The sequence below is a fragment of the Fukomys damarensis genome, unplaced genomic scaffold (assembly GCF_012274545.1).
Source record: "Fukomys damarensis isolate Sample0158 unplaced genomic scaffold, DMR_v1.0_HiC HiC_scaffold_16, whole genome shotgun sequence".
NCBI lineage: Eukaryota > Metazoa > Chordata > Mammalia > Rodentia > Bathyergidae > Fukomys > Fukomys damarensis.
Window position 1 is genome coordinate 25,361,298 of NW_022900928.1, and position 14,633 is coordinate 25,375,930.

Here is a 14,633-nt window from a genome sequence, read left to right on the forward strand (position 1 = left end):
AAATACATTAATAATTTAGTGGGAATATGCTTCTTGCTAATATCTTAATAGTAAAGATAACTCTGACACATGGAAAAAATATTCAGAGCAAAGAAATGATCAAAGAAAACTACAACTTGATTTTGCCTTTATTTGCATAACTCTATATGCAGTATTGTAATGTATAACAGAACATAAAATTACAGTACTATACTGTACAATCAGCAAAAATTATAGTACCATGTAAACAAGGTATACTGTAAAAAAATTGTAGTTCTATAAACAAGTGTACAAAACTGTACCAAAAAAAACAAGACTGGTCATAAGTCTGAGCAGCAAGTCATACATCCAAACAGCATACCTCAGTTGTAAATCTGAACAGATGTTAAACAAGTAGGTCATTAAATGAGGAATAGCTGTACAATAACTCTCCTTTAATCCGTTTTCCAAGTAAAAAAAGTATAGTCTTTTTGTTTGGGTGGGAGGATGCTTAAGTTTCTGGTATTTGGTTTTCTTAAGACAGGGTCTCACTATGTAGTCCAGGCTGTCCTTGAACTCACTGTGTGCCCAGGCTGACCTCAAACTCATGGCGATCTGCCTGTCTCCAGTGCTGGGATTACAAGTGTGCACACTGCGCCCCACTTGAAAGTGCAGTTTGAGTTAGACTATCAGCAAAGATCAAGCCAATGTCCAGCACTTCTGATACTACATCAAGCATCTTTTGCTATAAGAGACATAAGCAGGGTATGAAGTACAAGAAAAATACTGCAGACAGTAAGTGATAGCATAGTCTGATTAGAGAGGGAAGGTATAGAGTGGCTAGCATTAGAGTTAGAGAAGACCTCAGTGAGGATGGAGAAATTAGGTAAAAATAAAAGAGGAAGAGAACATTCTGGGAGAAAAGTAAAAAGCAAGAGAAAGTAAAAGATAAACAGTATAAATAATGGTGTGTTCTACAGACAGGATAAAGAAAAGACCTGGCTATGCTAAGAATACAAAGAGGGGTACAAGAGTAATAAGTAATGAAGTGAGTAAAGTGGTCTGGGGCTAGAACCCTAAGTCAGCAAAGCAACCGCTACACATAGAAAGATTTGGCAAGAAGTAGCACTTGACGTCACTTTGTATACTCCCAATTCTGCCCAGCCCAATTTCTGTGAACATAATACAATAATGTGAATTGCTTTATGGCTCTTCTCTATATAAGTCCCAGACCCCTAATAATGCAAAGTGACTATATTAGGGCAGATAGACTACACAACAGAGTAAAAACAACATATGAGTGAGATGTCTCACAAGCACAAGGTCCTGTGCTTTGATCCCCAATACATAAAAAAAAAAAAAAAAAAAAAGACGTATGAGTGAGAATCAAAGAAAACAGATTCTAGGGCCAGGGATTTAACTCAGTGGTTCTGCCACCTGCCTCCCAAGCACACGGTTCCAAGTTCGAACCCTGGTTCCAAAAAAAAGAAAAAAAGAAAGAAAAGAAAACAGATTCTAGCCCTGGTTGAACAAAACCTTGGGCAAATTTGGACTTCTCATGTAAAACGAGAAGTTTGGGAGAGACGGTTCCTGAATCCCCTTCCAGCTATAGTCATGTTAGGATGGTAAGTCCTAGCACCTAATACCAACGGCCTAAAAAGCTATGTTTTATCTGTATGAGCCCCAGTACAACATCATCTATGAATCTAGCTTTCAGAAGCCAAGTTGTGGTAGGAAGACCTCCATTACCAATTCCTATGCAATGGATTCCAGAATCATAAATATTAAACAAGGAGTTGAGGGCAGGACTAGAGCCTAGGGGGAAAAATCCTCCTTTAATGAGGGCCGGGGGTTTAGCTCACTGGCACTATGTCTGCCTCGCAAGGTCCTGAGTTCCATCCCTGGAACAAAAAAAAAAAAAAAAAAAAAGAAGAAGAAGGAGGAGGAAGAGGAGGAAGAGGAGGAGGACTCTTATGGTCAGCAGTTACAAAAAAAATGCTCCTTTAGAACCAACCCTGAGGAAAGCCTAAGAGCCAGAGGAACAGACTATATCAAAGTAATGAATTCAAGAGGCATGGTACAAAAGGGAGTACAAAAAACTCCACAAGACTCTGGGACAGTGGTAGAAAACCTATAGCAGCAGGCTGTTTGTATCACTGAAAGCTCTGAGTCTAAAAGGTTCACCATCACTGCTGTAGAAGGTTAAGCAAAGAAATTCAAAGAAAAGCTAAAGGACTACATATATCACCTAGGAGCTGCTTTTCCCAAGAGCAGAGCTCTAGGGATGACATCGAGGCAACCACTAAGACAGCCCCAGTAGCCAGGCAACATGGTACATGCCTCCAAACACAGCACTAGGCAGGCTGAGGCAGGAGGGTCACCCTGAGTCCAAGGCCAGGCCTGGGCTACGCAGTGAGGTCAAAGCCAGCCTAAACTACATAGTAAGACTCTGTCTCAAAAAAAGAAGATGAAAAGAAGGACAGGGAGAGGGAGAGAGAGGGAGCCCCAGTAATACCTACTTCCTGATGTTCTTGACCTTGTGTAATCCCCTCACCTTGAGTATTGGCTGGATTTACTGACTCGCTTCTAACAAACAATATGGAAAATGTGACAGCATCTCAATTCCAACATTAGACAATAACAAAACTGAAGCAACCACTGGTACGCTCACTCTTGCCCTTCCTTGGATCCCTTGTTCTAAGAGAAGGAAGTGAATTGTCAAGTCCTGGTAGAGAGGCCCACGCAGCAAGGGACCAAAGCCTGCCAACGACCATGAAAATTAGCCTGAAAGCACATATACTCTCCTCACTTGAGCCTTCAGCCCAAATCAACTGCTTGTCTGCAAGCAAACCCGAAACCAGAGGCATCTAGGTAGGTAAGGTGCACCCCTATTCCTAACCCCTGAGTCCAAGAGATAATAAATGTTTATTATTTTATACCTCGAAATCTTGGCATCATTTGTTATGCAATGATAAATAACCAACACAAATGGGGACCAGGCCCATCTGCTCAGCTATTTAAAGGCTTCAGGTGAGACTAGGGGAAGGGGAAGTGGTTATATCCAAAAAAAGTAAAGGAGAGCAACCCAGAAACAAAGTCAAACACTAGCACACAGACTCTATTAACAGTTTTCCCATTGCCTAGAGCAGGCTTGAATAAAAGCCTTGTTTGGCCACACCCAGAGACTATACATACCAAGCACATACACCTGAAGAAAGACAATGGTAGTATAGCACATTCAGAGGTGCAAATAACCTTAAAGATGTGCTGCCATAAGCAGACACTCAGGGTCTGCTCAAGTGGCCTAGAAAATTCCAACTACCCTAACTGCACATCATTTTCTAACTAATAAGCACTTTCTTGGAAGTTATTTTATCCTCGCCACAACATACTCCTTAACATTATTCCTTCTCCACAAATAAAAAAACAAAGGCTGAGAGAGATGAGGTGAGTTACCCTCCAATAGGGCACAGTTAGTAAGCAAAGGGACTGCAACTGTAAAGCTCCCCTAAATCCAGACATTTGTGTCTCATGGCTGTGGCCAACTCAGACTCCTAAAAACAAAGCTGATTGTTCCATTTTATGGCACAGCTTCTATTCAACTCCTTCCCTCATTTCTCAACTCTTTTCTCTTCCCCACTATGCACAGGTCTTTCCTAGCTACCTTTTAACTGCTTTCACTAAGACAATTACAATGATAAAGAATCTGGCCTCCTTCAAATCCTACAAGCTGGGCTTGGTGGTACCTACCATTTGAGAGGCTGCAGCAGGAAGACTGCTATGAGTTTGAGGCCAGCTTGCGCTACATAGTGAGTTCAAGCTAAGCCTGAACTTAAATACCAAAATCCTGTCTCAAAATAAAAAATAAAATAAAACCCTACAAAAACTTCTTCCAAGTGAATAACGAGTCTGTTGGCCCCAAACTGATCTGAATCTAGATAGTTATGAGTTTTTTGTTTTAAACAAATATAGCAATGTTTCATTTATGGAACACCAGCAATGAATGAGAAATATTAAAACTAAAGAAAAAGAAAAAAAAGCAAGGCATGTGTAGAGAGCACATGTCAATGTATAGGATGCAGAGAACATAATGCCTCCCAAATAGAGTACAATGTCAGTGTGTTCCCAAGAGTGGAGAGTGAAACCTACCAAGACTGTCAATGTGGGAAACCTGATATGTAATCCCCCCAAGAGTAAGAGTGATATCTAACCCAACAGATCACCCTATGACTCGTGTAACCCTGTTATCTAAATTCAATGTGTGAGCCGGGCATGGTGGCACACGCCTGTAATCCCAGCACTCAGGAGGCTGAGGCAGGAGGATCGCTGGGAGTTTGAGACCAGCCTGGGCTACATAGTGAGTTCCAGGTCAGTCTCAACTACATAGTGAGACCCTGTCTCAAATAAATAAATAAATAAATAAATTCAATGTGTGAAACACTATGGCGTGTGCAGGCCCAATATCTACTCAAATAGCCCCAATATGTGTGAAATGATAAAACCCGAACCAGTGCCACAGACCCCCAGTTAGAATGGTATAAAAGAGAGCGCAGAAGACCAGCTTGCCCCATTTGGTGACTGATCCAGCTCGACGGCAAGTGCCAGACAAGATCTCAGAGGAGACCTCAATCAAGACATTGGACACCTGCCCAGTGTGGACCCATGGATCGAGGAGGAGGCAACCAATCGACAACCGCAATCACCAGGAAAGGAGAAACAAAGTCGCGCTCCTCACACTTGCGCAGGTACGGGGAGTGGCAACTGGCGGATATGAATTAACATGTTTGATGTGTGACATATATAAAATATATAAAAATCTAGTTGGCAACTACTACTGTCTCGACTTCCAGTTAGTGCACACTCCTGCTCGCGACAGCATGGTGGCAACGCCTGTAATCTCAGCCCTCGGAGGCTAAAACAAAAGGATCTCAGAGAGTGGGAGGCCAGCTTGAGCTACATAGTGAGTTCAAAGCCAGTCTAGAATGACAAGACAAGACTGTCCCAAAAAGAAAGAAAAGAAAAGAAGGATGGATGGGAGGAAGGAAGGAAAAAGAAAAAGCTGGAAGAATGAATTTTCTAAACAAGTGAAGCTTTCTTTTTTTTTGATACCGGGGATCCAATGCAGGACCTTGTTGTGCTTATGAGGCAGTCAGTGATGACACTGAGCTAAATCCCTGGTGCCTGATGCTTTTTTTTTTTTTTTTTTTTTTTTTGAGACAGGGTCTCACTATGTAGTTGAGACTGACTTGGAACTTACTATGTAGCCCAGGCTGGTCTAGAACTCCCAGCGATCCTCCTGCCTCAGCCTCCTGAGTGCTGGGATTACAGGCATGTGCCACCATGCCCGGCTTGATGCTTATTTTTTTAAACCTCTTTCCAAGGAAAATATTTTCAACTTTTAACCAGGTGCTGTCTTTGTTACTTTTCTCATTGCTAAGACAAAATACCGAACACCCACAGGTTAAGAGAGGAAAGGTTTATTTAGTTTACAGTTTGTACAGATTTCAGTCCATAATCGGCTGGCTACAAGGCAGGGTGGCACATGGCAGACGGGCATCACAGAAGAGAAACAGTTCATGGTAGACAGAAGGTAGCAAAGCAAGCAAGCAAGAGACAAGCCTCTTTCTGTCCCTTATATTGCATCCAGGCTACTGGGATTAGGGTGGTGCCAAACCAATCAGCGGACTGATATAGTAATCACTCACCATAATCCTAGTACCCTTAATCCTAGCATTGCACCATGAACCAGTGACACACTCTAGATTCAGCCACCTTTGAAAAAGCCCCACCTGTGACTACATGAGGCTTTGGGGGGACATCTAAACACAAGCCCTAAAAGGTGCCTGGTTAAACTACATTAGAATCAGACAATAAATCCAGTTCAATTCAGTTCTACAAACTCTATAGTATAAAAAGTATGTCACATGCCAAAATCTGTGCTAAGAACTCGAGTAAAAAGTTGAACATCTGCTATCATACTCTTTTAGGAGCTTCTGGTATAGTAAGAAAGGCAAACCCATACACAGAAAGTTCCAACAGCATGGCTTTTAAAAGCTAGATTCTACTACCTTCCAGAGCAGCACAGCTTTATAACTGGTAGCTATACTATTCAAACATCTTGTCACTACAGCAGTGGCCAAACAATGGAAGCGCTGGGTCCAAGTACCCTATCAGCAAGGCATCCTCTCTCTGTGGAATATACAAACAGTAATGTGTTTTTTAATATATTTTATTTTCTTTTGGTCTGGGGATTTAGCTTAGTGGCACCATGCCTGCCTTTCAGGCACAAAGTCCTGAGTCTGATCCCTGGTACAAAAAAATTTTTTTCTTTTACCCCATTCTCCCTCCTGCAAGTCCCCTCCCCTTCTCTTCCTATGTACAAAAGCTTTGTTTCCAGTTTTGCCTTCTATTTTCACTTTGTTCTTGTCCCTTCCTTCCTTTCTCCCTCCTTCCTCCCTTGTTCCCCTTCCCATCTGAACACTTTCTTCCCATTTCCCAACATCTATTGTACACCTCAGTTCTTATTTCAACATTCACTTTCTCACACCAGAGAAACAATGTGGTATTTAAACATGAAACAGGTAATGTGTTTTGATAAAAACTGCATGAGCTTAGTACACAGCTCCCAAGAGTTATAATTGTGATTCTGTCACTTTTTTAACCACACGACCTTGAACACAAATTCTCATTTACAAGCACTTCATCTTTAAATTGGGCAAAAGTAGGGCTGGGGATTTAGCTCAGTGGCATCTTCTCACCTGCCTTGAAAGTGCAAGGCCCTGAGTTCAATCCCTAGCACCAAGGCGGGGGGGCGGGGTCAAAAGTGAAATTAAATATGATTGAAATGGGATAAAAAGACCTAAATTTGAATTTAATATAATACAAAGTGCCATGGGTGAGTGAGTAGTTAATACCTCCAAAGGTTGAGGAAAGGCCTGGAATGTATACCAAAGCACATGAGAAAGCTTAAAAGAAGACAGAAAACAGAATCTATTTGAAGAGGCCCTGGCTCCAGCTTTTATAACAAACTTTAACAAAGGTTAGGCTGGGCACAATAAAACCAAGATAAAGTACAACCCCTCCTCCCTTCCTCCACAAAGGTCTTATACTTGTGAGAGAGCAAATATATAAATGTGCTATGTGTTACACTAAAAATTTATACAAAGTTTCCTTGAGGTAATAAAGAAAGCTCTGTATTATTATTATTTCATTTCTTCAACTATGTTGTGGACACATGGATACTCAATGTATTATTCTTATACTTTGTTACATATCTTAATATTTCATGATTTTTTAAATACGTATTTTATAAAACTATCCTGGGCCTAGTTTGGAATCTTCTTCTCCCCCTAAAAGCCTGACAGCCATAACAGCTGGGTTTCCTGGAGAACAACTTTCCAGGGAGGAAAATATACCATCAGCATACAAACAAAGCCACTCAGCAATACATCTAGAAGGCCACCCAGCAGAAACGAAAAGGGCCCCTTGGGGCTGGAACCTAAGTCCTGTGGAGACCTAAGTAACCAACTTCCTTAAAAAGACCTCAATCCATTCTTGCCAAAAACAAAGTATTTTTTGGTTTTTGTTTTTGTTTTGTGTATATGTTTGTTTGCTTTTGAAACGGGGTCTCACTGTGCAATTTAGGTTGGCTCTGAATTTACTGTTACCTCAGGCTAGCCTTGAACTCATGGCAATCATCCTGCCTCAGCCTCCTAAATGTTGGCATAACAGGTGTGTGGCATCATACCCAACTTCAAAAAAAAAAAGTGTTTTTTGGTTTGCTTTGGTTTAGTTTTTTGTTGTTGCTGTTGTTGGTGGTGGTGGTGGTTTTTTGTTTTTGGTACCGGGGATCCTTGCATTTGCAAACCAGGTGGCAGAACCACCAAGCTACATCCCTGGCCCTGGTTTACTTTTTTTATACAGGGTCTTGCTATATAGTTCAGACTCACCTTGAACTCACTATGTAGCCCAGGTTGGCCTCCAACTCAAGCCAATCCCCCTGCCTCAGCCTCCTGAGTGCTGGGATTAAAGGCCTGTGCTGGGCCTGGGCCAGGGATTTAGCTCAGTGGTTCTACCGCTTGTCTCCCAAGCACAAGATCCCAAGTTCAATCCCCAGTATCAATAAATATAGGCCTGTGGATGAAGGAAAGGAAGGGGTATGGGGTAAAAATGAGAACCAAGATCTGTCATGTAAAGGTACAAGATCCTAACGATGAAGCTGGGCATGGTGGTGCACTCCTGTAATCCCAGCACTTGGGAGGCTGAGGCAGGAGAATCGCTGGGAGTTCGAGACCAGTGTGGGCTACATAGTGAGTTCCAGATCAGTCTCAACTACATAGTGAGACCCTTTCTCAAAAAAAAATCCCAATGATGAATATAACTCTACTGTATTATTTAAAAGTACCAATAAACTCAATAAAAAGGAAAAAAAAAAGGCCTGTGTCACCAAGCCCAGCTTAAAAGGTGTTCTTAACATGAAGGCCTAGATCTCTAAGCAGCCCATGAGTACAATTCAGAGGCCTGTGATTTGGGGGGGAAATATTAATCTTCATTTTCAATATTCTCTTATTGAAAGTTATGCAGCCAACCACAATACTGTACCATTAGCTATATTGGTGATTTTTTGTTAAATTCAAGTCTCACCTCGATAATTTATCAAGTTAGACCCTATCTCAAAATTTAAAAATTAAAAAGGACTGGGGATGTAGCTAAGTGTGAAGGCCCTAGCTATAATCTCCAGTATTGAGGAAAAACATCATAGGTATTTTGTGGTTGAGGGTATAGCTCACTTGTTTAATATAGGTGCAGCAGGGCCAGGGATTTAGCTCAGTGGTGCAGCCTGCCTCGCAAGCACAAGGGCCTGAGTTTGATCCCCAGTACCAAAAAAAAAAAAAAAAAATTATGTGTGTGTGTGTGTGTGTGTGTGTGTGTGTGTGTGTGTGTAGTACTGGGTTCAATCACCAGTATGGGGCGGGGAATGTCACAAATATTTTTGTACTACATTACATTGTTACTGACATCTCAAAATATTATTTACATTTGTCACTTCTTCAAAATTATAGTAATTTTTAGAACCACCACTAGATCACACATGACAGTAGTCTTTCTATCTACAGGTACTCTGGTGAGGTGACTGGCTAACGAAAAAGCAACTCTACCTAGTTATCTTCCTTCCACCAAACACTGAGGCTCCAATGTGTTCACAGTGCTAACCATACATCCACAATATCCCCTTTCCTCCAACCTCCCCAAAGTCAGATAGATTACTCTTTCCTGATATTCTCCTCCCTCTACCAAACTCCTTTTCCAGGTAGCCCTCCCAGCCACCTTAGCCTAGCTACCACGCATATAGATTTCTTTCCACCTATACTGTCTGTTCTGTTGATCAGGTTCCCTGATTCAAATATCCTAGTCTTATTTTCTGCTAATAACCTAACAGGAAACTTCTATTGAATGTAACTTTGGGTATCAGTTTCCTTATATGTAAAAATCAATGTGTTAACCTAACAGCTGTTTCCACTTCTTAACTTTCAAATTAGCAGGCACTTTTCATCTCCCCAAGCTCTGACAACAATCATGGGGGAAAATGTAAAGCCTCCCCCAGCTCTCCCAGGCAGAGTTAGTCACTTGTTCCCCTGGACTTCCTACAGCTTTTTGTAAATATATACAATACCTTTATTTTTTTTTCTTTTAGTAACAAGAATACAATACCTTTATTACAGCATTTATCACAAAGTTTTGAGAAAGTGTATACCTTAGAGGCTGAGGTAGAGGTAAGGAGAATCAGACTGCCTGAGTTCAAACTCTAGTTCTCCTTAATGACTGTAAGAATTAAATGAATAAAATGTTTATAATAGTGCCTGCCACATAGTAAGTATTTTTAAAAATTACTGTTAATCTTATTGTATTAATCTACCCTATTAAACATTGAGTTCCAATTTTAACTAGATCTCTGTGCCCTTCTCATTTTCCTGAGTATCCTGTTTATGTTTTCTTCCAGGCCATTTACCACAAAATAATATATTTACTTTCATGTTCATTTTCTGACTTCCTAACAAGACTATAACTTTTGTGAAGGAGGGAAAATGTCTATTTTGTTCATCCTTAAATCCCCACAGAAAACATACATGGTACCTGGCACAGAGCAGTCACTCAAATACTTTTTGGATAAACAGAACATGAGCTGCAACTGTTTGCTGTTTATTGAATCAATTAACCTAGCTAAAGGTGATTGTCAAAGCTGAGGCCTGGAAGCAGATGATCTCCTAGCTGGCCCAGAATTCCTGTGTCCCTTTGTCCAACCCCTGAGTATTGGCTTCAGCCAAGCTCCACCCACCTGCTCTTGGCCTCAGTGTGGGGAGCCACCCTCAGCTAAAATTAGCATAGCTACCAAGATGGCCAGGCCATTTATAGACTTGGAGGCAGCAACAACTAGCTGGGTGGGCAGGCAGGGCTCTGGCTTGCCACTCCATCAGGCTTGACTGAGAAGCTAGCCTGCACTCTACACAATGTTTTGATGCCTATCCTCCAAGGCCTTATTCTTGTGATACTGAACCAAACCACAGTTCCTGATTAGAGACTCTTAAAACTTCCAACAGTGACAGCCATGAGGTCATTCACACATACTCTACAGAAAACACTTCTGAGTTTCTGGATGCAATGAACCTATAGACTAAGGGAGTATTGTTTCAGCCCAGCTTCAGAAATGCAGGCCCAGCCGGGCATAGTGGTACAAGCCTGTAGTCCCAGCACTCAGGAGGTTGAGGCAAGAGGACTGCCAGGAGTTCGAGGCCAGCCTGGGCTACATAGTGACTTCAAGATAGCCTGAACTATATAGCAAGACCCTGTCTCAAAAAAATAAGTTAGAAATGCAGGCTCCAGAGCAGTACATCTAGGCAGACCTTTACTGAGAAAGTGACAGCATGACTGGTGTGCAAGTACTAAAAAGCCCAAAGCAACGAGTGTGGGCTCCCCACTGCCCATAAGAAAACCTTCTAGTAGAACACCTGCTTTCATTACAGGGTCAGGATTTTAACAATGTAGTTTATGCATGGGAAAGACATAAGCATTTTAACTAAAATTTCAAAATCAAATCTGATAACTGCCTAAAAGAGACATACGGGTGCATATACTCTAAATTAAATTTTCTGGGCCCCTTCAATATACTCTCCAGAAGAGATATAAGTAGCTTTTTGACCCTCAGCTACAGTCACCAGAGCCTGCTCAATTGCCAGAAGGAGAGCGACATTCTCTGGGCCCACCAGGCACTCCTTTTACAGGATAGGACCTGAGAAAAATGGAATAAGTCTAGGATTTAAGCATCAAAAGACCTGCTAATAAGACCAAACACAGGACCAAGTTTATTCACCTTTAAAAACAGGATGTATTATCCTGCCCTGAATTCTAGTAGGGTTATTGTGAGACGTTATAAGAAAAGTAGCTGTGTGGTTATAACACACAAATTATAGAGAACACACAAATTTATTAGATATGTTGACTCTGACTTAGAAAAGTGGTAGCTTTAAAAGCAAGTCAGAGCCAAGTATGATGATACACGCCTGAAATCTCCACAGTCAGGAAGCTGAGGCAGGATGATCACTACAAATTCAAGGCCAGCCTGAACTACATAGTAAGACTCTGGCTCAAAAAATAATAAAAAAAAAAAAAGCAAGAAAAATTCCTATTTTCTAGGGATATAGAGGGGCTGGAAAGGCTGAAAGAGTTCCTGGTTACAAAGTTTCTCACCCAACTCTGACAGAGCCCTACCTACGAGCTACCCCTTCACAAAAATAAGTCATTGAGTTAGAGATAAAGTCTCAGACAAATCTAAGAAGAGAACCTAACAGAACAATAGTGCTGGGACACTCACAGTCCTAAAAACCATAGTCACTCATACTACCTATGATCCGCCCCCCTCTGTCTTTCTGAGACTTTTCTCCCTAGATCCACTATTATTATGACAACAGAAGACAATTTCTGATATGAAAGAAGAAAAGGCCAAAGCAGAAACTCTGGGGGTATAGTCATAACCAGGCCTCTGAAATACATTATGTGGATAGCTGTCTCCATAAGCTCAAGTCACAAGGCAGTCCTCCTCTGAGAGGCTAGAATGCCTCAGTGGGACAAAACCCCACAAAAACAAAACAACAACCTGAGAGCGAGCTAATGCCTAAAACTCAAAATTTTATCCCTTCACCTTTCGTCTAAAATATAGAACATTCTCTCTCAAAAATACTCATTTCAGGGCCAGGGATTTAATTCAGTGGTTCTGCCGCCTGCCTGGCAAGCGCAAGGACTGGAGTTCCAACCCTGGTACCAAAAAAAAAATTCATTTCACCAGGCATGGTAGCACATGCCTGTAATCCTCACACTCAGGAGACTGAGACAGGAGGATCATTGTGAGTTTGAGGCCAGCCTGAACTACACAGCAAGATCCTGTCTTAACCCCCCCAAAACACATAAAAAAAATACTCACTTCACATCAGGCACTTATATTTTAAAGTTGGGGCCAACGGAGGAAGACATTATTAATTATAAACAGGGATGTTACTGGGACATTAAAGATACTCCTTAATTCTTCTTTGTAGTTCAGCCAGACTTTTCTTTCACAGTCCATTGAAAGACAATCATTTTTAATTTTTCATTTTTACTAGTACCTGTTTTCAGTACATAATTATTATATTGAGTATGAGGTGTGGGTACATATACATAATATATGTTAATTCTTTTTATAGCCCCCAGGGGCCAGGGAACTTTCCTATGAAGAATCAGGGTTAATTTGTAAGAAGGACCTTTGGCAGGGGCTGGAGATTGAACCCAGGGGCTTTATACTAAACTACATCTCTAACCTATTTTTTATTTTTTATTTTGAGACAGGGTCTTGCTAAACAACTAAGCTGATAAGGCTGGGCTCAGATATTCCTGCCTCAGCCTCCCAGAATGGTAGGATTATAGACTGTGTCATTATACCAAGCTAAGAAAGACCTATCTTTAAAGCAAAAGCCAGGCTACCATACTTGTACAAAAGGTAGCATCAGCCTCATTTAGAAACCAACTCTTAGGGCATTTGAAATAACACTCAGCCCAGTGAAGAAAGGGGGTTGCCCAAGAAAAGGTCTACTACTAATGCCAGCCTCTGGATCTATCCATGAGATTCCCAACCACCATGACCTATATTTCCTTTTCCAATTTGTGTCAGTAAGCGCCCAGTGATCCATCTTCTCATTTGAGCTTATCTATCTTCAAAACAAGTCAACTATAAACTCTCCCCTTCTTCAGACGACAGCTTTGGGTAGATCAAAATGACAGAATGAGAAAAGTGGGAAAAGAGAACTGATTTCCTCCTAAGCTTTATGTAAAAAAAGGTGTTCCTTTACTGCAATAGTACACTAGGGCCCCTGCTACCTGACAAGACTCCACAACTGCATAGCAAAAACCAGGACAGAGTAAAAAAAAGATACATAACATAGAATCCCTATCCTCATCAGTCAGAAGAAACAGAATAAGTCAGCAAGTGGTCCCAGGAATTATATTATGCCAGTGTCAAGAAGAGGACGCTTAGCTCCCTGCTGGCAAATAAGAGTTCATCTACAGACTTGCCTTCATATTTCAAAGAGGCACAGCTAGGAGACAGCAAATTACCTAAGGGAAGGGAGGGACTAAGGTTCTCACGGTGGTTGGAATAGAAAGGCACACCTGAACGCCAGGCCATCAGGCAACAGAGCTAGCCCAGCCCTGATTTTCCCTGCCCAGTCCAAGTGGCCTCAACTCCCTTTTTACTGCCAAGAACTGAACCTGCCTAAAGCAATGGACTTATCTGCGCAAGCCATTCTTCCAGAGAAGTTCTCAGATGGGGACCTACCTCAATGATCTGAAAGTTCAAGGTACCCCAACAAAAGACATCCTACGCAGGGATGAGGAAAGTTGTTCAGGAGAGCTAGAAATAATAGCCATGACTCCGGAACAGAAAGAACTGGGACTAGACAGCACCACGTGTAGATTCTCCACCAACCTCAAGTGTACAACCCTACATTGATTTGCCCACTTCCAAGACGCTCAGTTCCAAGTCAAAAGCCCCCTCCCCGCTCAGTCCAGCAAGACCTTACCTGCTGCAGTGGACTCCTCCGAAGCAGCCCCGGAGCCGGTTCCTGTCGCCTTCTCACTGTGACTGTGGCTGAGGCTCTGGCCCTGATGCAGGAGGAGCCCCCAGAGGAGCCACAGAGCAAGACGGGCACACACATCCATGACTCTAGGTCTCAGTCAACATGCGCCTGAGGTGGGCACCTTGGGATTCCAGGGGCAAAGCCGGGAACCCGGGAGTGCAGCCGAAGGTCCTCAGACAAGATGCCCTCCGGACGCCGCAGCTGTCCAGCCACCTGCGGGCTTGCCTCCTCAGGCAGCCAAAGGTCAAGTACTCCAAGTTTGGGCGCGGGAAGATGGCCAGCCCCTCCGGTGCAACAGCGGGTCCTCCCGGGCCGCAGCGGCCTGAACTCGGGCCGCTTCCGGAGAGTTTGGGCAGGGTAGCTGCAGGGCCGCTGTCAGCTCCCCAGCCGGCTACACCCCTGCAGGAGGAGGCGGGCAGGATCTCTCGCGGGCAGAGGTGGGGGAGGGAGGGAAGGGAGGAGAGAAGGAGGGCACCTGACCTCGCCCAGCCGAGGAGGAGGAGGAGGAGGAGG

At 42.6% G+C, this 14,633-nt stretch overlaps 1 protein-coding gene across 5 annotated transcripts in view; it reads right to left on the minus strand.

The window, feature by feature from the left end:
- Positions 1-14,619, minus strand: part of Stim1 (stromal interaction molecule 1) — a 207,949-nt gene extending 193,330 nt beyond the window's left edge. For all 5 annotated transcript variants that reach the window (XM_010603163.3, XM_010603164.3, XM_010603162.3 and 2 more), the window contains exon 1: positions 14,064-14,619. In XM_010603163.3, the coding sequence (XP_010601465.1) occupies positions 14,064-14,202 (139 nt within the window). In that variant the 5' untranslated portion in view covers positions 14,203-14,619. The remainder of the gene's footprint in view (positions 1-14,063) is intronic.
- Positions 14,620-14,633: the final 14 nt, after the last annotated feature.